This window comes from Sprattus sprattus (genome assembly GCF_963457725.1).
Source record: "Sprattus sprattus genome assembly, chromosome: 18".
In the NCBI taxonomy this organism is placed as follows: Eukaryota; Metazoa; Chordata; class Actinopteri; order Clupeiformes; family Clupeidae; genus Sprattus; species Sprattus sprattus.
In genome coordinates this window covers 17,213,895-17,241,316 of record NC_137916.1, presented here as the reverse complement: position 1 = coordinate 17,241,316, position 27,422 = coordinate 17,213,895, and the positions used below count along the sequence as shown (strand labels likewise).

The following is a 27,422-nucleotide window of genomic DNA, read 5'->3' as shown; positions in this document are numbered from 1 at the left end:
AGTATTTGAACCCCTGCCGACTTCGCAAGTTTGGCCACTTGCAAATAAATGTGTGATCTAGAATTTTAATGGTAGGTGTATTTAAACAGTGAGAAACAGAATATCAACAAAAAAATCCAGAAAACTGCATTTTTTATGATTGATGACTTTATTTGCATTTGATGCAAAAAATAAGTATTTGAACCCCCAAGCAAACAGCAAGAATTCTGCCTCCAAATGGCCAGTTATGTGCCCAAAAAGCACACAGATTAGGCCTCATTAGGTCTAACAAGGTATACCTGATCTCAACTGGTGACCTGTATAAAAGAAACCTTTCCAAAGAATCATACTTCACACCTTCAACCTCACCACCATGGGCAAGACCAAAGAGCTGTCCAAGGACGTCAGAGATAAGACTGTAGATCTGCACAAGGCTGGAATGGGCTACAAAACCACCGGCAAGCAGCTTGGTGAGAAGCAGATAACTATTGGTGCGATTATTCATAAATGGAAGCAACACCAAACAACTGCCACCCGCTCTAGGTCTGGGGCTCCATGCAAGATATCCCCTTGTGCGGAATCAGTGATCATTCGAAAGGTGCAGAATAACTCCAGAACTACACAGGGGGAGCTTGTGAATGATCTCAAGGCAGCTGGGTCCAGAGTCACCAAGAAAACCATTGGCAACACACCACGCCGTCATTTTTTGAAGTACTGCAGCACCCGCAAGGTCCCCCTGCTCAAGGATGCGCATGTACAGGGCCATCTGAAGTTTACCATTGCACACTTGAATGATTGTAGGGAGGATTGGGAGACAGAATGCGGTCAGATGATACCAAAATCAAGCTCTTTGGCATCAACTCGACTTGCCGTGTTTGACAGGGGGGGGGGACGCTGAATATGACCCCAAGAGTACATCATACCCACCATCAAGCATGGAGGTGGAAACATTATGCTTTGGTGCTGTTTCTCTGCCAAGGGTACAGGACGACTCCACCGCATCAAGGGGACTATGGATGGGGCCATGTCACGTGGAATATTGGGCTTGAACCTCATTCCCTCATTCCCTCCCATTGAAAACACAACCTTAAAGATTTGGAGAGGATCTGGAAAGAGGAGTGGACCAAAATCCCTCCTGAGATGTTTGTAAACCTGGTGACCAACTACAAGTAACGTCTGACGTCTGTGCTTGCCAATAAGGGTTATTCCACCAAGTACTAAGTCATTTTTGTCAGTCAGTTTTGGGGGTTAAAATACTTATTTTTTGCGTCAAATGCAAATAAAGTCATAAATGTTATAAAATGCATTTTTCTGGATTTTTTTGTTGATATTCAGTTTCTCACTGTTAATATACACCTACCATTACAATTATAGATCACACATTTCTTTGCAAGTGGCCAAACTTGTGAAATCGCAAGGGGTTCAAATACTTATTTTCCCCACTGTATGTATATTGTCTTATATGTGTGTTGTTCCCAGACTACCTGTGTTGCTCTCTCGCTCTTGCTGTATGTGTGTGTGTGTTTGTGTGTGTGTGTGTGTACTCACCTGCCAGTGTCCCTGGCGTACGGCGCTAAAGAGTGGTACGATGCCGCGTCGGTTTGGTTGTGCCACAGCGGCACCCTGCTCCAGCAGCAGACGACACACATCCAGCTTCCCACGACCAGCCGCCGCCGTCAGAGCTGCAAAAATACACACACACACACACACACACACACAAACACACACATTAGATATTACCACAGAGATTGGATAAAGACACACATATCAGGGTGAGACACAGAGAGTTTAAACAGGATTTTCAATCAGAGCAGACATAGCTTTGCAATACTGCCCATCCACAGCTCTAAACATGAAGTAGACTATTATTAACATGAAGTGGACAGCCTCTTATTGACTTAAGTTCATTCTCAAGTGTCTGATTCTGACAGCTCTCTACAGCAGTTCAAGCCCGGAAAACCATTTGCTTGGTAGAAAATCCTCTCAGTGTTTTTCTGAGTAACAATAGGAAGAAATCCTTCAATTCTACTGCTGCTCTACCCAAGCAGTATATCACGCTCTGTTGTATTCATACAGAGAATAAAAGAGGCAGAGGGATTGAGAGAGAGAGAGAGAGAGAGAGAGAGAGAGAGAGCAAGCGAATGAGAGGGAGAGAGGGACAAGGAAAGGGAAAGAGAAAGAGAGGTGGAAGGCCAGGGGAAAAAGAGAGAGCGAAAGAGGGAAATGAAAAGATGAAAGAAATCATTTGGATGATAAACGATCGGCAGTAACAGCAGAGCGCTCTCTTAGTCAGATAATTTCATTCTGCTGACTGGTGGGATTGCTGAGCGGTTAAATATGAACAGCTACACATCTATCACATACACTCCATAAAACACACACCTACACACAAACTATACACATACACAGACACACACACACACACACACACACAAACACACACACACACCCCAGACATGGAGTGGAGTTTTATTAATCATAACTCATAACTGTCTACTCAAACCAAACCCTTAAAAGTAACTTCTTACCCCCCCTCTCACCAACCTCCTGATACACAAACACACATGCACATAAACACACACACACACACACACACACACACTGCAGTACCTGTCTCTCCCCACAGAGTGTCAAAGCTGTTGATCTGTGCACGCTCTTCTTCTTCCTCATCTTTCTCTGGCAGGTCCAACAGGTAGGATGCAATCTGACAGAAATATACACACACACACACACACACACACACACACACACACATTTTATGAATGACCAAGGATGTGTGTGTGTGTGTGTGTTGTTGTGTTGCTGTAAGGGCCTGCTATACTGTGTGTGATAGTGTGTTGTACCTCCGTGTGTCCCATGCTAGCACCTGAAATGAGGGCTGCTATACGCTGTGTGAGTGTGTGTGTGCGTGGTTGTGTGTGTGTGTGCGTGTTGTACGTCTGTGTATCCTATGCTTGCGGCTGTGATGAGGGCCTGTTATACGCCGTGTGTGTGTGTGTGTGTGTGTGTGTGTGTGTGTGTGTGTGTTTGTCTGTGTGTGTGTGTGCGTGTGCATGTTGTACCTCTGTAAATCTAATGCTAGGGCTGCAATGAGGACCTGCTTTATGCCGCATGTGTGCTCGCATGTGCTTGTTGTACCTCTGTATATCCCATGCTAGCGGCTGTAATGAGGGCCTGCTATACAGCATGTGTGTGTGTGTCTGTGTGTGTGTGTGTGTGTGTGTGTGTGTGTGTTGTACGTACCTCTGTGTATCCCATGCTAGCAGCGGCGATGAGGGCCTGCTGTACGGCGTGGCTCTTGCTGAAAACCCCCTGCTGGCCGTCTGGGTTCCAGTCACACTGCACCAGGAACCTCACCACCTCCAGGTGTCCCCGCAGGGCAGCGTGCACCAGAGCACACTGACCACTCTTATCCAGGTGATCCACCTGTACACACACACACACACACACACACACACACACACACACACACATATACACATACACACACAGACGTACAGAGTTTGCCTTTAGTCTACCTTACACACATGCCACTGTTCTCAGACTAACCATACATGCCAAATGGCTCAGTGGTGGCTTCAGCACCTAAGTGTATTTTGAACCTAATGTTATTTTTGCCACTTGATGCACAAAGAGTGGTCCATATCCAGCAGAATCACAGCATTTCGGACAACACTCATGGAGAAGTTCCACTACCCCTGCCATGCCTTGTCCTGCCCCTCAGGACTCTACATTGTGCTCCCAATACTGTCAGGTGTAAGTGAATATTCCTCCATTAAAGTTCACTAGCAAGCAGGCTGTTCTCGCTCTGTCATGCATTTCAAGGTTGTACCCAAAGTGCCGCTGGACTGAACATGTTTAGGGTTGATGTTGGTGTTGGGTGTTTGGTGTTGGTGTTTGGTGTTGATTGTTGGTGAATGGTGTTGGGTGTTTGCTGTTTGGTGTTTGGTGTTGGGTGTTAGTGTTGGGAGTGATCTGGTCACTTCTGCATGAGTGTTAATGAAGCTGGCACATTATTGCCACCACTGAAATGTTTCTCTGTCCCTAAATCCCACCACACTGGTATCAAGTGTGGTGCCCTGGTATCATGTAAAATGTATCTAATTAACATTTATGTAACGTTTACTTATTTCCTATCTGTGTCTCTTTACAAGTATTTATAAACCCCCCTCCCCCCTTTTTCTTTCCTTCCTACTGTGAGGCGCATTGTGTAACCTTCGTGTATGAAATGCGCCGTACAAATAAAGTTTGATTTGATTTGATCTCTCTGACCTTGGCCTTCTTGGCACAGAGAGCAGTGACGATGGGCAGGTGCCCAGCGGCGGCGGCATAGCCCAGGGCGCTGTTGCCACTCTCCGACGTGGCCTCCACACTGGCACCGAACTCCAGCAGCAGTGCCGCCGTCTCGGCATAGCCCAGGTGGGCGTGGACACACAGGATGGGCGCGTTACTCAGAACCTCCGTACGGTAGTTCACATTAGCCCCGCCATGAATCAGCAGGCGAGATACCTACAGCAGAGAGAGAGAGACAGAGAGAAGAAGAGAGAGAGAGGAAGAGAGAGAGAGAAAAGCAGGGAGAGAGAGAGAGAGGAAGAGAGAGAGAGAGAGAGAGAGAGGAAGGGAGAGAGAGAGAGGAAGGCAGGGAGAGAGAGATAGGAAGAGAGAGAGAGAGAGGAAGGGAGAGAGAGAGAGAGAGAGAGAGGAAGAGAGAGACAGAGAGGCAGGGAGAAGAGGGCATAAAGAGAGAAAGCAGAAATATAATTAAGGTAAGTGAATATGATAATACGTGTGGGTGTGTGAGTGAGTGTGTAAGAGAGAGAGAGAGAGAGTGTGTATGAGTGTGTGCGTATGTATAAGTGTGTTTATGTGTGAATGTGTGCGTGTAGTACCTTAATATTGGGTGTATAGAGGTTCCTAAGCGAGGCTAAGGCAGTGGACAGTCCCTCTGTGCTGTAAGAAACCCACAGCCCCTGCAGAACGGATGAGGAGACCCCAACCTTCTTACTCAGGCCCTGTAGAAAGGAGAGGGTGTGGACATGACGTTAGGACCACAGTAAACAGACACAATAAGGAGAGAAGCAAAAGCTTCACAAGTTACTTGAGTGAGAAAACAAACTGAATAGTTATGTAAATGAGTACTTTGCATTGCATATCATGAGTGGCGTGTGTATGTTTACTGAAAATGTGCTTTGAGCATGTAGCGGTTACGTGTGTGTGTGTGTGTGTGTGTGTGTGTGTGTGAGAGTATGTACTGAATATATGTGCTTTGAGGATGTAGTAGTTATGTGTGTGTGTGTGTGTGTGTGTGTGTGTGTGTGTGTGTGTGTGTGTGTGTGTGTGTGGCATATATAAGTGTGTGTGCTTTGAGCATGTAGATAGTGGTTATGTGTGTGTGTGTTTGTGTACCTTAAAGATGTGTGCTTTGAGGATGTGGTGGCCCAGCTCAATGGTCTGTTGGCGGTTGAGTTTGCCCTCCTGACGGGAGAACCAGAAGGCCAGTAGAGTGTGACCACTCCTACATGGGAACCAGGGAAGGAGAGGAGAGAAAGAAACAGAAAGGAAGAGAACAACAGAGAGGATGGTTGGGTGAGAAGAGGTGAGGTGAGGAGAAGAGAAGAAGTGAGTAGAGACAGAAGAGAGAAAGGAGGAAAAGAATGACAGGAGATTCTCAGTCAGATGTGTGTTCTCCTGTTACACAGGACAATTTTAACTGTATTTGCTGAAACATCCCATTTTCCCAAAGCAGATATACTGTATGTACGTACATATACAATGTCGTTTCATAGTTACTTGTGTGATGTCTGATAAGACCCTTGCAGCTATCCAAATTAATCTGAACCTTGACCCCTGACTCTTGAAGAATGAAGCTGACCCTTGACCTTGACCATACCTGGGGTCACAGAGGAACTTGGTCTTCTCCCCGTCCTCCCTCCAGATGAGCCACTCCCTGAAGGAGGGGTGCACGAACATGCGCGTGCCGTCCCGCCGACGCACCAGGAAGGGCGAGAGTAGCTCGGCGCGCTGCAGGAAGTCCTCCCAGTCCATGTTGCCGCCGCGCACCGCGCCCGAGTTCACCGCCCCGAAGGCCTGCTCGTCTGTCAGCGGGTGCAGCGACGCCACCGCCACATTCAGCAGCGGCAGTGCCCGCTCAAACGACGACTGCGTGGGGAAGCGCATGTTCAGCAGCAGCAGGTACACCTCCGCTAGGCTGACTGGCACCACCTGGCAACAGCAAACAGACAAACAAACACAAAAACAAATAATCATTACAACTGATCTATCAGCAGGTACACCCCCGCCAGGCTGACTGGCACCACCTGGAAACAACAAACAGACAAACACTAGCACCACATGTAAACAACAAGTGTACAAGTGAAATGTATGTATCTATAAATAATCTTTAAAACTGATCTACCAGTGGATACATCTCCTGCAGACAACAAACAACCAACATCTATCTATCTGTCTGCCATCACCTTTAATTAATGAGCAAATAAATAAATAAACAATAAACTACAAACACAAGCAGTCAGTCGCCTCAAGCAGTGTGACTCATGGTACTGACAGACACAGACAGACAGACTCAAAGACACACAGACATGATCCTGAGCAAATCTGACAGCTGGGAAATTCCATCAGGCTCACTGATTAAACCTGCATGAGCAATCACTGAAGGCAAGCAAACAAACAAACAAACAAATGAAAACAAACAAAGAAAAAACTGAATCTGGCAGCAATTGTACACACACACACACACACACAGGGGCCCATGTGCACACATGCATAGGCACATGCGCACACACACACAAAAGCACACATACACGCACACCACTCATACATAAACATACACAACCAGCCAAACTAGCAATAAGAGTAACAAAATGAACCCTCATTAGTCAGGTAGGGGTTAAGTCTGCATCTGACTCAGTCACAGGCATTACTAACCAAACTAAAACTGAAGACTAATTAACAAAGACAAAGGACAGGGTCATTCATCATCATTATCAGAGTTCATCCATCAGCATCAAATTCACACACTCTCTATCTACACCCTCAGGATTCTCACTGGCTTGGAACCCTAAGCTGAAATAATGATGCTGGCAGCCAAAGGACTCAACATCATAGGTTGTAGGAGGAGAACCATTGACACCCATCACCCCTCATCTTCTCCCATCCAAGTCAGACACACTGGGCTGTAGCTGTTTGTATGAAGAAGATTGAGTCTGTGAGTGTGTGTGTGTGTGTGTGTGATGCACCTTATAGCTGGTGCACCTAAGCGATGTGAGTGAATGAGGGTGTGTATATCTCACCTTGTAGCTGGAGCTCTTGAGCACCAGGTAGCCCTTCTCGATGAGGTCGAGTGTGAGCTTCAGGTAGAGGTAGGAGCCGCGGCTCAGGGCCTTGAGGTGGGTGCTGAGCTTGGAGAAGGCGGCGTTGTCCATCTTGCCGTTGAGCGAGATGTTGCTCTGGATCTCGGGGCTGCTGTGGATGCGGTGCAGGATGTAGCTCTGCAGGTCCTGGTCGATGGCGTCGTTATTCTCGTCCAGGGAGTCCAGGGAGATGCGGTGGAAAGGCAGAGGGTGGGTCACATCCTGAGATAGGACAGAGGAGAGGAGAAGAGGAAGAGGAGAGGAGAGAGGAGGAAGAGAGGGAGAGAGAGGAGGTAAGAAAGAGAAGGAGAAGGATAGAGGAAATGAGAGAGAAGAGAGACAGAGTGGGATGAAGAAAGGGTGAGGGGAGGGAATGGCAGTTGGAAAGAGTTTCTTTACTGATTCTTTACTTTACGGAAAATATTCTGAGGTAGTTTGGGGCTGCTTAAAAGATGGTTAAATTATAACAAACTAAAGTGATATTAAAAAACAGTAAACAGTAAAACATAACTAATGACTGTGTGTGTGTGTGTGTGTGTGTGTGTGTGTGGGACTTACCTGCAGAGAGGTCCTGACTGTAACCACCAGTTTGAGCCAGGGTGGGAAGCGGTCAATGGTCTTACTCATGAAGGACACAATGGTGTCGCCGTAGTCAGGCTTGTGGAACTCTGCTTCATTCAGGCCGTCAATCAGAATGACCAGGTCGTCCTCACACACAATCTTCCTCTCTGCAGAGACAACATTGGAGTCTGTCAGTCCGCCAGTTAGTCACTTACCCAGCTAGCCACCCCGTGCCAAACTCAGAATACATGCCAACGATACAACAAAACACATGGTTCACTGATACAAACTATGGTCTTTCAAAGAATAAGAAAGGACTCAACATTGAAGATATGGGCTTGTGTGTGTATTACCTATTAATATTTTTTCAGCGGATGTAGCCAAGTTTGTGTGTGTGTGTGTGTGTGTGTGTGTGTGTGTGCGTGAGAGAGTGACTGAGTGGGTGAGGAGTGAGTGAGTGAGTGAGTGAGTGAGTGAGTGAGTGAGTGAGTGAGTGAGTGAGTGAGTGTGTGAGTGTGTGAGTGTGTGAATGTGTGTAAATGTGTGTGTGGCCCTCACCTCTGTGCAGCACTTCCAGTGGTTCCAGCACTCCTCTCCTGAAGGCGTTGAGCGGGTCCTGGACACAGGAGCGCAGACTGAGCGTACTCTGTAGGTGCGGCTCACGCAGCAGTTGCTCTCGGTAACAGAGGAGTTGGGGAGCACGGCAGAGCAGGGCCGCCACGTTGTGCACAAATTCGGGCACCAGGCACGTGTAGGCATTATCAGCCTGGCAGTAGTGATACGCCACCACCTACAGAGACGGGGATAGAGAGACTTTAAATATAACGGAGGAAGAGTGAGAGAGAGAGAGTTAAACTATCACAGAGTGAGAGAGAGAGTTCAACTTTCACGGAGGGAGGGAGAGAGTTCAACTATCACGGAGAGAGTGTGTAAATAAGTCTAAGTGTGTGTGTGTGTGTGTGTGTGTGTGTGTGTGTGTGTGTGTGTGTGTGTGTGTGTGTGTGTGTGTGTGTGTGTGTGTTGTGCGTGTGGGCCTACGTGGGTTTCAGTAAAAGATCTAATCGTTGTGGGCACAGTGCCTCATTCAGAAGCCATGAATATTTGATCAGCTCTCACAGCAGAGGGGTCACTGTCATTGCAACTACACCAGAGAGAGAGCGAGAGAGAGACAGAGGGAGAGAGAGAGAGAGAGAGAGAGAGAGAGAGATAAATGAGTAAGATGACAATAAAGTAAGACAAAGAAGGCACACAAAAAAAGAGAACAGAGACTACGACATAACAATGTGAAAGCTGAAGGCGGGAGCCAAAGAAGAGGCATTATGTTTTGTTTGTTGTGTAGACACTTGATATACATATTAATGTATGGTATTTTAAAGATGAAGCGCTTGGGAGGGCAGGCTGTACACAGGGCAATTAGGACTGGAATAAATAGCTGTTTTGTTGTGCGGATAAACACCTATCTTTAACTAAGCTGTTTGGCTGGGGTAATTGTCATGAGAGCAGTGGAGTCATCTGTCAAGCATTTGATTGGCAGCGGGGTTTGTCAAAGGTCATCCATAATGAACATGATTGGTGGAGCTCTTTGTCGTGAAGGCCAAGCAGCTATTTGTAATAAATGTGAGTGGATAGAATGTTTTAATGGTGTCATCAGTCATGTATAATGCAGATGATTGAAATGTTTGCAATGTATTTGTCTAAAGTGATAGGGTTCATTCTTAAATGAATAATATAGTGTGAGATGTTTATTATAAAGGTAATTAAGTTATTCAAAGCGGATTGTAATTGACTGAGCTGCCTAAGGTCCATCTGTCATTGGGAATGCAGATGATTGGTGTGAAGTGTTGGCTTGGAGGGTGGCGCATCAATAATTGCACTGATTGGTTGGCAAGTCCATCAGTCGTTTGCATTGCAGATGAGTTGGCTGTAAAAGAGAGGAATGAGAAGGCAGTCTCCCGCGGTCCAGAGGCAGTTACCTTACACATGGCTGGGATGCTCACACACAATAGTGGAGGATGGATGGGAGCTAACAGAGTCGAGTCAGGCCTGTCAACATGTGTGAGATGTGGAGTGTGTGCGTGTGTATATGGGTGTGTATGTGAGCATTTTCAGAGCCTCCTGTGTCTCTTACATTCATTCTGTGTTGTGTGTGTGTGTGTGTTTGTGTGTGGTTATTTGTTAATTTGTTTATGTGAGTGTGTGCGCCTGCATGTGTATGTGAACGTGTGTATGTACGTGTATATGTGCAAATGTGTGTGTGATAGATAGATAGATAGATAGATGGATACTTTATTGAATGTGAGTGTATCTAAGTATGTGGGAGTGGTTCTATGTGTCTGTGTGTGTTACCTGGGAAGCTAGTCTCCTGAGCGCCTCCTCTTGGCGTCGTCTCATCTCGGGGGTTCCAGGACAGCTGCCCCCTCCTAGAGTACCATGAGCTGACTGGGGCTGACTGAGAGACAAGCCCTCTCCATCTACGGAGAGATAGAGCAAGAGAGAGAGACAGAGAGAGAGGAAGACAGACAGAGACAGAGAGAGAGAGAGAGAGAGAGAGAGAGAGGGAGGGAGACAGACAGACAGAGAGAGAGAGAGAGAGAGAGAAAGACAGAGACAGGGAGAGAGCAAAAGGAGAAGGCAGGAGGAAAAGAACATAAAGCCAAAAAAATTTTAGAATTATGCATCCGTGACAGAGGGAAACCCAGGCATATTTCACAAGCATATTACATGATTTAATTTATTTTAGACCCTCTCACACACACACACACACACACACACACACACACACACACACACACACACACACACACACACTCACACACTATCCCCACATCTGAAGAAGATAAGGAAAGGACATTCACTTTGTTGATCAGAGTCCCCTCTCTCAAAAAAACACATATACAGAAACAAAAACCCACAAAAACCCACAAACACACACTTACGCTTTGGTGAGGCATGTGGACTGTCAGAAGCAATCTGCCGCATACGGTTGCCATGGCAACTAAGTGCCACTAGGCGGGAGATGATGGCGGTCTTGCCAAAGCCAACGTTGCCCATGATCACCACACCACGATTGGCTGTGGGGTCGTTGCCACGAAGACCGGCCTCGACCTCCTGGAAGAGCCAATGGCGGCCTGTGAAAGTTGTGTCAGTGGAGAGACTGGGCACCTCGAACAGCAGCGGCTTTAGGGCGATGTCTGGTGGCCGGTACGGGGCAAAGCGCACTGTGGCAGGAAGAGGGTACAGTAAGAGAGAGGGATCAAAAATTCACATTCCTAACATCTAGAAGTCGCCTCATACTGTGAGCACTTAGTTGAAGTATGGTGATCATTAATAAACTTCCACTAAAGGGCTGGCATCAGACATGCGCTATGACTAGCAGAACCAAACAAACTGACTCATCTGGGGACAATACCACAACAAAATCAAAAGTACATTAAAAAATACTGCGTAAAATAGAGTCAGACACTGTGAAATGTAAGACCTTCTACTGATCAGGTCTCATCTCTTACCCACCATGGTACATATTTCAAACCCTACAGACCTTAAAACTACTGTTATTATTACTTCACGTTGTTACAAATTGACGCCATAGCAACACCAAATACTTTATCAATAGTAGTGTAGCCCTGTCACCAGCAGGGGGGGTGTTTCACCAGCATATAAGCGCAGTCTTGATCAGATTCAGCTGGCTTATGCAAGCAGGCACTTCAGTGTGCAATCTAGTGGCTCTGAGCCTGTCAGATGGCACAGGGTGTGCTCAGTAAGAGTCTGACAAACACACACACACACACCCTGCATCCTCACAGACGAGGGATTACACACACTGCAGGATGGAGTAGAGAGCAGTGCAAACATCACAGGTCTGTTAAACACGCTTAAGCAGGTGGGTGTCACTAGGTTGGGAGACTTAGTGGCATTAGTGTGGAGTTTAACTAACTGAGTTGATTAATGACAGTCATTATCATCATTATTATCACAACAATCATCATCATCAGCAGCAGGAGACACTGCTGTCTTTCTCCTGGTAAATTTGGTCCCATTAAATTATGGACTAGCTCTGTGTGTATGTGTGTGTGTGTGTGCATGTCTGTGTCTGTGTGTGTCTGTGTGTGTGCTTGTCTGTGTGTGTGCGTGCATGCGTGCATGCATGTCTGTGTGTGTGTGTGTCTGTGTGTGTGTGCATGTCTGTGTGTGTGTGTGTGTGTGTGTGTGTGTGTGTGTGTGTGTGTGTGTGTGTGTGTGTGTGTGTGTGTGCATGTCTGTGTGCGGCTGCGTTTGTGTGTCTGTGTGTAACTGATGAGGCAATGGGAGTATGGAACTAACGCTATAGGAGTATCTGACATATAGATTGATGTTCATAATTTACAATGTGTAGCCTTAATGAAGAAAGAGAAAGAGAGAGAGAGAGAGAGAGATAGAGAGAGAGAGAAAGAGCAAGCCAGAGCAACAGAGTGAGAGACAGTGAGCCAGAGAGAGAGAGAGAGGACAAGAAAGAAAAGGAAGGAAGAGAGAGAGAGAGAGAGAGAGAGAGAGAGAGAGAGAGAGAGAGGAGGGAGGGAGGGAAAGGGGGGTTTGAAAACAAAGAGAGAAGAGCATCACTTACATGAGCTCGACTGCCAGGCATGGATATTAGCAGAAGCTAAGCAGCAGGAAAGAGTAGAGAGAGTGTATGAAACAGAGGTAGAGAGAAGGCAGGAGAAAGGCAGACATAGAGAAGTGGAGAGAAAAAAGTAAAGTGTGAAACAGCAAGATGGATAATAAGTGACAGGGGGTCAAAGGTTAGCTAACAATGGGGTGGAATCAAAAAGTGACTAGGAGTAAGTAGGAGACGTTCAGAATATACAATACATGCATATTCTCATATACAGCAGTTAGTGGCAGACAGACAGACAGACCAACTGTCTGTCAGACACACACACACACACACACACACAGACAGACAGACAGACAGACAGACAGACAGACAGACACACACACACACACAAACACACACACACACTTGTGCTAGAGCTCACCTCTGAGATCCTGTGCGGTGCGTGCGGCCCCGGCGCTCTGGCGGGGCATTCGGAGCGAGGTGCGTAAGGGGGCGTGTCTCTGCTCGTCCAGGTACGCCAGGTCCTCCAGGTGAGCAGAGCTGGTCGCTGAGGACACAAGAACACAGATGAGCTCCTCCACTCCTCCACAGCACTCTCCTCAAGTCAAGTCAGCTTTTGCTGTCCTCTCCACATTTGCAGATGTCACAGATACAGAGGAATGACATTTCCTTTCTCAAGGACTACGGTTTAACATTAACACAACATACATCCCTTATAGCACTGTACACTTACAACGTTATACACTACTCAGTTTATGGTTAATGGCTAACGTTGAAAATCATGAGCAGCACACAGTAAATCTACTCCTATTTGTAGCCAGAGATGGGCAGTATTTCAATTACTTGTATTTGAAATACTAGTTCATTTCCTTTTGAGTATTTTGTAATTTGTATTTGATAGGGCAGATACATTTTTTTTATGTAATTTGTAACAAAACACAGAGTGGAGTAATTTTGTATTTAAAATACTCAAAATACTTTCTCCAGTGTTTAGGCAGAAGGAGATTTTTTTTCTGTCGGATTCTACCACTAGACCATCTGATCTGCCTCCGAATGTCATTGTCGAATCAGGCATCAGTCAATTTGCCAAAAGTGGTGCTTCTTCTCTTTTTGGGGCGAAAAGGAAATCACCCCAGATCTCTCTCATTGACTCTCGTGATAAATACATTTTTTTCACAAAACACGGCTGTGGTCGAAAACTTAGATAGCTGTCTTGATCCTTGTCAATTTATCTTCATTAGTACACCGACTAAAAGGAGGTTATTTCAAAGAGCGAATCAAGTTGTGGTACTGAACGTTAGCCATCTTGACAGAATGTGACTTGATCAAAGCCGTCTGATGTCCTTATACGCAATTACGTATGACGAAAGCACGTGGGGATAGCCCCCTCGGAAGCCATAGAGATTGCAATGAGAGCCCTGTTTTGTGAAAACATGAAAGTCACACAGCTGCTCCCTGCAAAAATATACATATACAAAATCAATCAAGTTGTTGTCTTTTAATAGCTTTGCTTAGTAACACTGACATTATGTGGCTGTTCTTCCATTTTTACTGGGTTCACCAGAGCTTTGTGTACATTATATAGCCCCGTAGCCAGGGCCCATAGACATATGTATGTCAATCTAAATAGTCTGAATAGCCAAGTCACATTAACAAAAATACTGATGTATACCTATATTCAGCGAAAAAATTACACTGACAGGTGTAAAAGGCGGAATATGTGTGCAGGGGGAGGGGCGTGGTGGCGGCGGTTACAAACATGAAAAAAAGGATACGGGACTCAAATGTTTGGGAACGACTGCCTTACAACACTGACAAAGGCCGTCATAATAGCCTGCACCTGGGCCGTGGTAACTACGTTACGCCACTGAATTGCCCAAACCTGAATGTTCTGCTATACCATATTGTGAGAGAACTGAAAATTCAGAAAAAGTATTTCCTGTATTTTAAAAATACAAAATATATGTATTGTATTTTGTTACATTTTCTGGAAACAGTATTTTGTATTTTATTTTGATACATTTATTTGAAGGGTATTTTGTATTTTGTATCAAAATACATTTTGATGTATTTTTGCCCATCTCTGTTTGTAGATTAGCAGCATGGCACTGGAGGCACCCCTGTCTTTCACACACAAACTGCTCTGTCTGGAACTAATACTGCTCTGAGGAACTAGAACTAATGGGATAGTTCCTGAAATACCAGTGCTTGGCACCCTCACTCTCAAATAGGCGAACACTCTGAAAGTATCCGAAACCAAACAAAAAGCCTCCTAATCCAGTGGAAAGGCTCTCTCCCTTCTGGCGACAGCCAATCATAAGCCTGGTACCCGCCCTGGTTCTCTCTACTCACCAATTTACAAGGAACATTTTAGACCACGACAAACAATAGCCATTTCCAGTCAGAGCAAAAAAAGGTCTTTGATATACAAGGGGTTGCAGCACATCTAACATAGTGAAGAGACAAAATGAACCACTGCAGTTCGTTGCGTGACCTGACATGGCCGGTAATTACACTGCAGACAAAACTCCATTTTAAGAAGAAAATGAAAAGGGGCTTTTATTGGAAAATAGTTCCAGCACCACCCAAAAACAATACTTGTGTGGGAGAGAGAAGGATGGAACCACATAACAGGACATGGTGAGAGGGGAGAGAAAGACAGAGGGAGAGAAAAAGTATGTGTGTGTGTGTATGTGTATGAGAGAAAGAGCGAAAGATGATTAAACTGGGGTGAAGGATTAAGATGGTGTGTGTGGGTGTGTGAGAGAGTGTTTGTGTGTGTGAGAGAGAGAGAGAGAGAGAGAGAGAGTGAGAGAGAGTAAGTGTGTGTGTGTGAGCGAGAGTGTGAGAGTGTGTCTTACCACTGCCAGACAGGTACAGGTACAGGTCACCACAGAGAATGAGGATGAGGATCGGACAGAACTGAAGATCCTGACGCTTGAGGTTTGTATGTGAGTGTGAGACTGGTCTTGAGTGTGTGTGTGTGCGTGTGTGTGTGTGACAATGGGACAGATAGCCTTGCACTCTGGATGGGGGTGGCCACGGAACCTCCTTCCTTCCTCTCAGGAAGGAGAGCGTGTAAGTGTGTGTTTGTGTCTGTGTTTTGCTTGTTAGAACAGGGGGGTGTGTGTGTGTGTGTGTGAATGTGTGTTTAAGACCAGTCTGAACGTGTTTGGAGTGTGTTTCGGCCATTGCCGAATAGAAACACAACTACAAAAGCCAAAAAAAAAACACTAAAAGAGAGCATCTAGATCCATTTTCTGCTTACACAAACACAAACACATACGCATGCACTAATTCCTGACCTGGGAAAAACATCCTCTCTGTGTTTTAAGCATGCGCTTCATGCTGTAATCCAGCCAATGAGGACACACTCTAGGGTCATCTCTCAGGGCACATGGGACTCAAAAAGACGCGAGGAGAGCCTGCAGACACCTGACTAAAGGTTGGTACTGTAATGTTGTTAAAGGCCATGCAAAAGGCTGTTTTTCTTTCTTAAACACACCCACAACTTGACAAAAGAACCTCACACCTAGATGTTTACTGTCTAAGTCTGCCATTAACCTATTTCACAAGGAGCTGGAAATATTGCAGACACATTCTCTGACTGATTTTACAAATAAACATTGTAAAGTGCTACTGACTTCAGTGAAAATGCTTGTCTGGGAATTCCCTGCCCCTTCACTGCATTTCATTTGTTCAGTTAGTCTGGCCAACTCTCATCGGCGTTCCACTTCAGCCACCTAATTGGACAGTCCTTTAACCAATCAGACCAACGATACTATACAACGATACAACGATCGGTAATAAAGCAAACACATATTTTTTCTGTATGAATTGTTCCAGGGCAAGTTTCTGTTCTGTTTTCAAAGAAAACTTGCCTTATCGAAGTTTTGCGGTGCTTCGGCGGCCACCATGTCCAATGTTTAAAAACTCTCGGTGCAGTAGATTTTGTAACGTAGCCTTGGTAAGTTTAAATCCACCAATGCCGCGCCAGGTAGCCAAAAGCCAGTTTGTGATTGGCTCAAAGGATTCTGGAAATCTTGAAATGAACGGGTATGCAAACTTGGCCAGACCCACTGCAGAGGCAAAATCAATTTGGCCGGAAGAAGTGGGGCGGGACTTCCCAGACTATGAAAATGCCCCATTAAATCCACATTTAGGACACAGTGGTATACACTGAACTAGGATGTTAAGATGCAGTGTACTCAGAGGAAGCTTACAAAGGAGAAAGACATAATAGCATCATGGCTGATATACCTCAGGTCTTTCAATCTCAGTCTCCTGTGTCTCCATTTGCCTTTTTCTAACGAAGACACTGCCCAGCACCACCATTACATTTGGGCCGTTGAGCTGAACTGAGATCAGTCTCTAAAGAGTTCAAGCGTATCCCTTGAGGTTGGCTAAAATTAGGCTATTTGTGAGCAGCATTGATTTGATTTCGGAAGGAAATATGGTTTGAGGTTCTTACATCTTAAGAGAATGCGGATAGAGTTTATTCGATGACGCATCGCATGACACAGTTCACACATACGCAAGTTCTCCTCTGCAGCGTGGCCTTCTATTTCTGTACACAGCGCTTTGGGGGACCTATTTCTTTTTAACCTAGTGGTACAGATGGTTTGAAAATATTAGTACCTTTCACAATGATGAGCACTGCATGCTAACTCCCCATCACTCAGTCAAGTAAGAGAAAGCAGAACACCCATAAAGTCTTCCGCTACAATGTGGTAGTGCACCTCCATGCCTCATTCGTTAATATGAGCTCAAACCTCCACTGTAGCTAATGTAAGATGATTCTTATACTACAGTTTGACAGTGGAAATGGTGGAATACCAAAACAAGTTTTCTGGTTTCTCTCATTCTCTCTCTCATTCTCCCTGCATTGCAGGCAGGTTGGCAACGGTACCTTGCGCGGGCTGGATTTACACAATCTTGCTGGTGTGGGTGTGCTACTTCCCTCACAGAGCATGCTGTTAATACCTCAATTATAGAGCCTTATTTTGTGTTCCTCTGAATCCCTACCAGAGCCCAGTAGCACCTGGTAGAACCCAAGAGCTTAGCAGCTCCTCCAGGAGGCCCTGTGTGTTGTGCTACAGGCCTGTGACAGAGCTCCTTAGATATGCCCCAAAGTGGAGTGTATATTGATCGAGCTCTCCCACAATACCCTATGTGTACTTATGGCCCATGACCGAGCTGCTTCAGTCGGCCCCGAGTTCTATGCTCCAATACCCACAATGATGTTCCTTTTTCCTTCATGACAGAGCTCATCAACCCTATCTGCATTGCTTTGTGGTAGTGCCCCATGATGGAGCTGCTTTAGGAGGCATTAGTCCTTCACAGTGGAGCTCACCCAGGAGGCCCTATGCTTGATGTAATAGACCCATGATGTAGCTCGTCCAGGGGGCCCATAATAAAGTTCTGCTCTGTGAAGTAAGGTCTCAGTGCGGTAGTTTCTGTGTAACTCCGGGTCTGGGAACGGAGCCAGAGGTGCAGATGTCACCCAGCTGATGGCTTTATGGGTCAAATGTCTCTAGTACACTGTGTGTGTGCATGTGTCTATGTGTGTGTGTGTGTGTGTGTGTGTGTGTGTGTGTGTGTGTGTGTGTGTGTGTGTGTGTGTGTCTATACACGTGCATTTACAATTCCTCAGAGTAAGGGGAATGTAATAATAAATGTGATGTGATGTGTGCATATTTGTGTGCAGGAATGCATTCCGGCATCTGATGAGGTGTTTGTCAGCCCGTGTGTGTGTAGTTTGTATGTCTGTATGATTCTGTGTGTGTGCATTTATAGTGTATAGTCTGTTTTCTCATATGTGCATATGTGGGAATGTGTTTGTGTGTGTGTGTGTGTGTGTGTGTGTGTGCGTGTGTGTGTGTGTATGTGAGCGAGAGAGAGAAAGAGAGAGTAAAAAACCAGGGTTGTGCTGCTCTTGCCTCCACCTCTCCTCACACAGCCTAAAATAACTCCCTACATATGGCCACCGCCTCTTTCAAACACACCCCCACCCACACACACACAACCAGTACTAAAGTACTAGGGGGGTTAAGGGCAGCACTGTAAATGAACACTCTCCATGAAATTAGCCCCTACCACAAAATGGCCAAACACGCACACATAGTACATATGAACACACACACACACACACACACACACACAGTAGTCCACGCACACACACACACACACACACACACACACACACACACACACACACACACACACACACACACACACACACACACACACACACACACACACACAAATCTGAATCTGAGTGTTTCAATCCGTCACAGTATATCAGGGGATATAAAGTCAAGCAGCATGGAAAGGCCACACACACACAAGCGCACGTATTGTCTTATTTAAGTGTCTTATTTGTCTCTCCTTCACAACCTACATTGATGCCTCAACTAACCCCATTCATATTTCGTTCTCTCTCTTCTCTCTCTTTTTCTCTTTCTCTCTCATGCTGTCTTTCCTGAGGCTATGAATTCAAACATCAGAGCAGAAGAAAAGCGAGAGGAGAGAGGGGTAGAGTGAGACACGGGCAAAGAAAGAGAGGGGTAGAGAGAGAACGAAGGAGAGAGCGCAAGAAGAGAAGGAGAGGGAGAGGGAGAAATAGAAAGTGGAGAGGGAGGTGACGCCACAGGATCCTGGGTTGGGCTCTCTGGCCTCTTTTGTGTACAGGACCCAGCTACCCTACTGCCCCAGGCCACACGCTTCATCTCTCTCTCTCTTTCTCTCTCTCTCCCTCCATCACACTCCTTCCCTCCTCTCTCCCTCGTGCTCTCATTCTCTCTGTTTCTCCATCACACTCCCTCCCTCCTCTCTCTCAAACCTCTTTCTCTCTCTTTGCAACCTCTTTCCCTCCATCACACTCACTCCCTCCCTCCTCTCTCTCTCCAACCTCTCTCACCCTCCCTCCATCACACTCACTCTCTCCCTCCTCTCTCTCTCTCCCTCCATCACACTCACTCCCTCGCTCCTCTCTCTCTCCAACCTCTTTCTCTGTCTCTCCCTCCCTCTCTGTTGCCAACGGTGTCATTATAGGGCTCTTCCTTCTTCACCCATTTCTGTAGACATTTCCTTTTTTCATCACTATCTTTTCACCCCCCCCTTCTCTCTCTCTCTCATTTTGTTCTTTCTTTCTCTCTCTCTTTCTCGGTCTCCTCTCTCTCTATCTATGTCTCTATTTTATTCTCTTTCTCTCTCTCTCTCGGTCTCATTTTGTTCTCTCTCTCTCTCTTTCTCTCTCTCTCTGTCTCATTTTGTTCTCTCTCTCTCTTCGACTCTGATGGTTAATGCCTGAGGCTTTTAAATTTCACTCTGAGCCAACCCAATCCTTCATGACGCCTCAAGACACACAAACGAACACACACACACACACACACACACACACACACTCACTCCCTCCCTCTCTCTGTCTCTCACTCATCTCTCTCATATTCTCTCTATCTCTCTCCCATTCTGTCTTTCTTGCTGTTTTGTACAAATCTGAGAATTCAAGGATTGTGGCCAAGAATTCCAGCGCTTTGTGGGTTTAACTGGCGTACTGATGTGAGCCTGTCAGCTACTGGCTTAAAAAAGGAGCGTTATTTCTCAAATCTCTCTCTCTCTCTCTCTTTCAGGCATTCTCTCCCTATCGTTTCTCCTTTCATCCTGTCTTACTCCCTTCACCTGAGTCTTTCCCAGGAGCAGTGCTGGTAGCTGATAGTCTTTTCCCCTCAGACATCTTTCTCTTCTTCGTCTAACCTTCCCCTTCTCCCTGTCCCTCTCCCTCTCCTTCTCCCTCTCTCTCTCCCTTCCTCTTTCTGCATCTCCATCACAATGGTAAGGTGTGAGTGAGCTCTTCTGTTTTTCTCTCACCCGTCCTTCCCTCCCATCACTGTTGCTCGTTCCACATTTCCCCCTTTCACTCACTCACACACTCAAACTGCCACCTAGTCCCATCACACACACACACACACACACACACACACACACACACACACACACACACACACACGCCTCTTGTCACAACGGTTCCTTCCCTCATCCAAAAGGCAACCAAATAATGACTCTCCTTACGAACCTTATATTCACACTAAATCACACAGTAGGTATCTGACTGCTTGGTTTGAATTTGGAACACATCTAGTGTGAATGTCTTTGAATGTCCACACTCTCTCTCTGCTATTATCTGGAGAGAGTCCAACCCTCACACACACCTCACACACATGGCCAGTGACGTTACAGGAGATCCACAGCTTCCCCTCCAACCACCCAACCCCACCGGACTCCTCTGTCTGCCGATGGGAACCATGTGTGTCTGGACTTTAAGGCCCCTCTGAGGCCATTCTGTAGGCACTTAGGATAAGATACAAGATCCCCCCTCGTATGGTTCGAGACCCCAGTAAACTAATGTAAACGACCACAGCTTGAACACAGATGAGTCTCTTCAGAACCACACACATGTACCACAGACGACCAGTCACAGACGACCATAGAGAAGCAAAGAGTGACTTTATAGCATATCCAATCCAATGAGATTCTTAAGTCTAGGTCTTAGGTCATCAGACTATAGTTCCAGAGCAGACTAGACGAGCAAATAAAAAAAAAAAACATAATTTTATCGGGCATATGCTGCTGATTATATTTTATAAACCTATAAAAATACATTTTAGGTGAGATTTTTGGAGTTGGCAGCAGCTGAAGCTTTCAGTAAACCTCCTGCCAGGAAAGTTTGTATTGATTGCATTGACTGTACAGTTCCTCACAGCCTTGGACCGTTAAAGCTGCACTGACTAAAACACTATGGCTGCACCGCTCAAAAGCTGAACCAGCATATGATATCACTTTTGCCAAAAAGTTACTGCTTTTGTGGGGGTGTCAACTACATTGAGGGAGGAGGGACAATCCGAGTGATGACAGAGAAGATGAAAGGAGCCTCTGTGGCTATGTGGATAGATAAGTGCAAGTCATAATTTTCCAGTAAGCAGCTTGTGGTCGTTCTGATATGAGCGACAGTGCAGGTGGAGAAGTCAACACTGATTCCAGCACATGATCCAGCACAAGACCTAGCACTAGCTAACAGTACATTTAGCATTAAGCAATAGCCCTACCGCTGATGCTAGCAGTGGTGTTAGCACTGGAGTTAATGTTGGTGCTAGTAGTGTGGTTAGTGCAGTAGTGGAGTTAACATCGGTGGGCTAATGATGATGGTGGTGGGCGGAGCCTGCACTCACCTGCCACAGAGTTGGGGCGGGGCATGAGGTAGAGGGGGATGGAGTGGTGGGAGTGTGCGGAGGCGTGGTCCAGGCTGCGCTCTGGAATCTTGTTGAGGCTGTAGGTGGAGGCGGCCATGTTCTCGTCCACGCGGTAGAGGAAGGAGTCGCCACCCATGCCCCCGCCCATCCCAGACGACTTCTGCGTCTGCCACAGCTTCAGGCTGCCGCGGCTACCGTCGCCATGCTTACCACCCCGTTCGGCGTTCTCTGAGTAGCTTGTGAGTGTGGCTGCACATAGGAGCAGATGGAAGTAGGACAGAAAGAAAGGGAGAGAGAGAGAGAGAGAGAGAGGGGGATGGAGAGAATGAGAGGGATGGAGGAGAAAGTTAGTGAAGAGTGGTGCACAGCAGAACACACATTTTAGTATTTCAAAAAGGCGGATGAAACAGAAAACAGAAAAGAAAAAAAGCATGGAATGGAACAATGCAATTTGCAGCTTTTTGTATAACACCCAAAACTTCCCATATTGTCCATCCCACCTCCAACAGTGTTGACCGGCACCGCTCTTACACTTAGACAGGTTAGTAAGTTAGAGGATGCCCACAGTCAATGGTGAAGTGACACACAGCAAGCTTCAGTGACAGTCTGTTGGTGAGTATGTTCATGTGTGTATTAGTGACTGAACTGGGTGTCATCCTGTAGTGGACTCCAGTGAGGTCTACCCATGAAGCCGCACTCAGCAACCCTGTGAACCACGCTGGTGAGGACACTCATCTACTGCCTCATCTCTCTTTGGAGCAGTAGCAGCTTCTGAGGAGGAGGTGGCAAAGAAGTGGAGGTGTGTGTGTGTGTGTGTGTGTGTGTGTGTGTGTGCGTGTGTGTGTGTGTGTGTGTGTGTGTGTGTTTGTGTGTTACTCTGTTGCTGAGTAAGTGGAGAGGTGTGATCATGTTTGCCGCTGAGGGGGCGGAGTTGTGTGTTTGTGTGTGCGTGTGTCTGCAGTTTAGGAAGTAAAGAGAAAGTGTGTGTGTGTGTGTGTTTCGCTCAGGGGAAAAGAGTCTGCCGTCTTGTTTTAGCACCATTTATTAACCTGTAGAAATGACTCAAGCACAGGTGAGCTGTGACCCTTCATGAACTGAGACACAACACCAGTGCAAAACTACACGCTAACAGGAATACACAACTACACACCACCAGTACAAATCTACACGCTAACAAGAATACACAACTACACACCAACGCCAGTGAAAAACTGCATGCTTACAGGAATACACAACTACACAACACCAGTACAAAACTACACTCTAACAGGAGTATACAACTACACACTAAAAGCAATACTACAGACAAATATAACTACACAAACACACAGACATGCACTAATAGAAATACGTTATCACACCCACAGAAACCCACAAAGTGGTACATTTAGACTCCCCCAGCCCTTATCTTATAAAGCAAATGTTGCAACATTGTAATTAGGTGTGCAGAAATGTGTTTTTGTGCTGGATGTTGTGTCGCAGCATGAACGTGTTATTGTGTGTGTGTGAGCGCAGAAATGTGTGTATGTCATTGATGATGCAGCTGCCCCCACGAGTGCGCATGTGTGTGTGTGTGTGTGTGTGTGTGTTGTTTACGATCCCCCTGCGCCCCCCACTAGTCCTGCAGTGGCAGTGGTTCTTGCAGGGAGAGATTATTGATTAATTGGACACCTGCTAAGGTGTGTCCAGTATATAGGCAGCTACCCATGTCTTCCTCTCTGGCTCTATCTCTCTCACATTTGTTTGTTTGTCTTGTTTGTCTATTTCATGAATTATTTTATTTATTCAAAGTCTAAACTTCAGGTGTCAGCCTCCCTTTTCAATTTTGCGGTCTCACAAGCCAGTGTGTGTGTGTGTGTGTGTGTGTGTGTGTGTGTGTGTGTGTGTGTGTGTGTTTCTCACCGATGATGCCGCTGTCCCTGCTCTCCAGGGTAGAGGTGGGGCTGGTGATGGAGCCGTAGGCACTGCAGTCTCTGTTCCCAGGGTGCACTTGGGGGCCAGAGGGCAGCGTGGAGCAGGGGCTACCAGCAGGGGGCGACGCTGTGCTGCTTGCCAAACTGGAGCACGGACTGATCCTCTGGGTCACCAGGATACCCTGTGAATGTGTGTGTGTGTGTTTTGTGTGTGTGTGTGTGTGTGTGTGTGTGTGTGTGTGTGTGTGTGTGTGTGTGTGTGTGTGTGTGTGTGATTTGACATATTTGTTTGAGAGAGCAAGAGAGAGAGAGACATCAGAAACAGAACAGAGTCATTCTGTTACATGAAAACCAGTTAAAGACATGGTAAATCCCTTTTCATGATGTCAGAGTGTGTGAGTGTTTGTGTTTCTATGTGTTCTCAGTGATGATAACTCTGATGATAATCACCTTGAAAATGTATGAGGCACACACACAGTTGAAAAGACACAGATAGGGCCATCCATGTGCACATACACACACACAGACACACGCACATATTTGTGTACACAACTGTGTCTACGCACACGCATACACACACACACACACACACACACACACACAGCTGAACACTGCCATATGTACAACTATAACTATACACATCATATATTCACATAAACATACAAAACTATATAAAGTACCAGTGAATGATATAAACCCACACACATGCGTCATATTTTACCTAACACCACACACACACACACACACAAACATTTCTAAAATTCTTTATGTGGTCAAATTCAAAAACACACATTTTCACAGACCCTTGTTAAAAAATACTTTGCATTCCAATGATGAACAAGAACTTGGTACACACACACACACTCAAAAACACACACGCTTTCATGCAAAAACACACTTCCACAAGCAGCATTTAAGGAAGAGAGTTTACTTTTGAGTAATATAGGTGTTTAAGGGTTTAAGCAGGGTAACAACTGCGGGTGTTTAGAGTGAGTGTGTAGCGTGTTTGTGGGGAGTGTGTGAAAGCTGAGTGTGTGTGTCCATGGTAGAGTGGAGTGTGTTTGAGGAAAAATAGCACTGACTTGGTGTAGAAAAACAGAAGGAGCTACACGTGTGGACTGCACCATACTGCTTCCTCTATTATTTCACCCAAGGGACACGAAGGAAAGTGCATATACATGATCTCCCTCTCTCTCTATATATCTCTCTCTCTCTCTTTCTTTCTCTCTCTCTCTCTTTCTCTCTCTCACACACACGCACGCACAAATGTACACTTGCTAACACACACAAATGTACACTTGCTAACACACACACACACACACACACACACTCACTCACACAAAAGTACACTTGCTAACACACACACACACACACAGACACACACACACACACACACACACACACACACACACACACACATTTGATCTCTCTGATTAAAATCTGCTGACACAGTTTTCTCGCACTCCAAGTAAATAATCCCTTTTTTCCGAGTTTTGATGACTGAGGCAATTTTTTCCACAGTGACTGGATATTACGTAATGTAATAAATTGTAATTCCTTTAATGCAGCATAAATAATGGCACTGTAAAGCCTAAAGCTATGGTCGATCTAAGCTGTGTGGTTAAGCAACAGAGAATGTGTATGTGTGAGTGTGTATGTGAATGAGTGTGTGTAATAGAGACAGTGTGTCTGCCTGTTTTTGTGTATGTATGTGTGTGTGCATGTGCGTGTGCGAGTATGTGCGCACATGTGTGTGTGTGTGTGTGTGCGCGCATATGTATGTGTGCGTGTGTACACATGTGTGTGTGTGTGTGTGTGTGTGTGTGTGTGTGAGTGTGTGTGCACGTGTGCGTATGTATGTGTGCGCACATATGTGTGTGTGTTTGTGTGTGTGTGTCCATGTGTATGAAAGTGAGTAAGATGTGCGTTTTCAGACCGAAAGAGTGTGTGTGCCTGAGAGTGTGCGTGTCGGAGGATGTATCTGTGTATGTGTGTGAGTGTGTGTGTGTGTGCTAGCGTGGTGGGGGAGGTTTAAGCATCTGTGCACTCCCCCTCTGGTTCACCAACCAGTGTCCCTGGCTCTTTAGCAGATCACTCAACCACAGGCTAGGCTGCACTGCAGCATTAAATCATCTGGATCCAGTTCTGGCGGAATGAGACCAGAGGTTCTGGTCTGGATGTGGACTGGTACTGGACCAGGTGCCCCCAGAACCAGAACGATCAGGGGGTCACTGAGTTCAGTGTGTGTGTGTGTGTGTGTGTGTGTGTGTGTGTGTGTGTGTGTGTGTGTGTGTGTGTGTGTGTGTGTTGTGTGTGTGTGTGTATAAAAACTACAGTCACTCAGACTATAGTACAGTTGACTCTGTCTGACACGCAACGCATCACATTCCGGTTAACCTACAGCGACTGCATGCATGACAGAGATAAGAGATGTTGTGTGTGTGTGTGTGGACACTGACACTGACTGGGAATGAGGGTTAGCACACTGTGTGGCTTTGGACTAAAATTAAGGAGAACTGTGATAATCCTAAGGGACATGCACATACACACACACACACACACACACACAGACACACACACAAATATGTACACTCACACAAACACACACAAACACACACCACACACACACACACACACACACACACATACACACACACACACACACACACACACAAACACACAGGCTAGCAAGGATAGCCAAGTAGCTGTCTAGGCCATGGGGTAATGGAAGCTTGGCATCTTGGGATAGCAGCCAATACCCAAAGACATCAAACACACACACACACACACACACACTCAGCCGGTCTTTGTAGAGTTAGCTTCTTAGCAACACACACACTGGCCTGTGTGGGAGCAGGAGGAATGGAGTGTGTTCTATAAAAGCCAGCTCTCTCTTTGTGGCTGGCCAGCCTGGCTGCCAGAGAGGCTGCACATAGCTCTAGCTAGGCCTAGTTACAGGGCACAGATACCTACACAACAGCAGCTGTGTGTGTGTGTGTGTGTGTGTGTGTGTTTGAGTATGAGCATCAGGATAAGAAAACCTACAGAGTAACAGGCCAGTTATGTGGTAAATTGTGTGTGTGTTTGTGGTTGTGTGTGTGCATGTGTGTGTTGCGGCAGTGGGTGTATTACAGTTAGGTATGTATGGGTCCTACAGAACATAGAAACCCACAGAGGACCAGCTGTGTGTGTGTGTGTGTGCGTGCGTGTGTGTGTGTGTGTGTGTGTGTGTGTGTGTGTGTGTGTGTGTGTGTGTGTGTGTGTGTGTGTGTGTGTGTGTGTGTGTGTGTGTGTGTGTGTGTGTGTGTGTGTGTGTGTGTGTGTGTGTGAGTGTGTGTGTGTGATGTGTATGTGTTGTCCAGATGCCAGCTGTGTGTAAGGGGGGAGGTTAAAGAGATTGTAAAAGAAAGAGAGCATGAAAAGGAGAAAAAGAAGAAAGATGACGTTACAGCCTCAACACACCAGAAAAACCAGCAACACATCACTACACACTCACACACTTAAAACACATTCACAAACCTATTCCTGTGAGACCAGGCATGCTGTGACATGCAACACACTCACCCCTCACTCAGACACACACACACACACAGACTCCACATACACACAGCAAAGGTCACCTACTTCCAGAAAGATTTGCCAAATGGGGTACAGTCAGTGTACCTGCACGTGTGTGTGTGTGTGTGCATGTGTAAGTGTGGCTGTATGTGCGTGTGTGTCTGTATGCATGCGTGTGTGTGTGTGTGTGTGTGTGTGTGTG

At 46.1% G+C, this 27,422-nt stretch overlaps 1 protein-coding gene across 1 annotated transcript in view; it reads right to left on the bottom strand.

Moving 5' to 3' along the window:
• Positions 1–27,422, bottom strand: part of tanc2a (tetratricopeptide repeat, ankyrin repeat and coiled-coil containing 2a) — a gene marked incomplete at its 5' end in the record, with an annotated part of 90,980 nt that overhangs the window by 8,495 nt on the left and 55,063 nt on the right. Inside the window, 16 exons of the mRNA XM_080856620.1 lie at positions 1,528–1,661; positions 2,590–2,683; positions 3,223–3,405; positions 4,252–4,488; positions 4,869–4,991; positions 5,386–5,494; positions 5,870–6,201; positions 7,290–7,571; positions 7,908–8,077; positions 8,469–8,700; positions 10,257–10,381; positions 10,847–11,128; positions 12,511–12,546; positions 12,923–13,048; positions 21,729–21,998; positions 23,652–23,844. Coding sequence (XP_080712746.1) covers positions 1,528–1,661; positions 2,590–2,683; positions 3,223–3,405; positions 4,252–4,488; positions 4,869–4,991; positions 5,386–5,494; positions 5,870–6,201; positions 7,290–7,571; positions 7,908–8,077; positions 8,469–8,700; positions 10,257–10,381; positions 10,847–11,128; positions 12,511–12,546; positions 12,923–13,048; positions 21,729–21,998; positions 23,652–23,844 — 2,928 coding nt within the window. The remainder of the gene's footprint in view (positions 1–1,527; positions 1,662–2,589; positions 2,684–3,222; positions 3,406–4,251; positions 4,489–4,868; positions 4,992–5,385; positions 5,495–5,869; positions 6,202–7,289; positions 7,572–7,907; positions 8,078–8,468; positions 8,701–10,256; positions 10,382–10,846; positions 11,129–12,510; positions 12,547–12,922; positions 13,049–21,728; positions 21,999–23,651; positions 23,845–27,422) is intronic.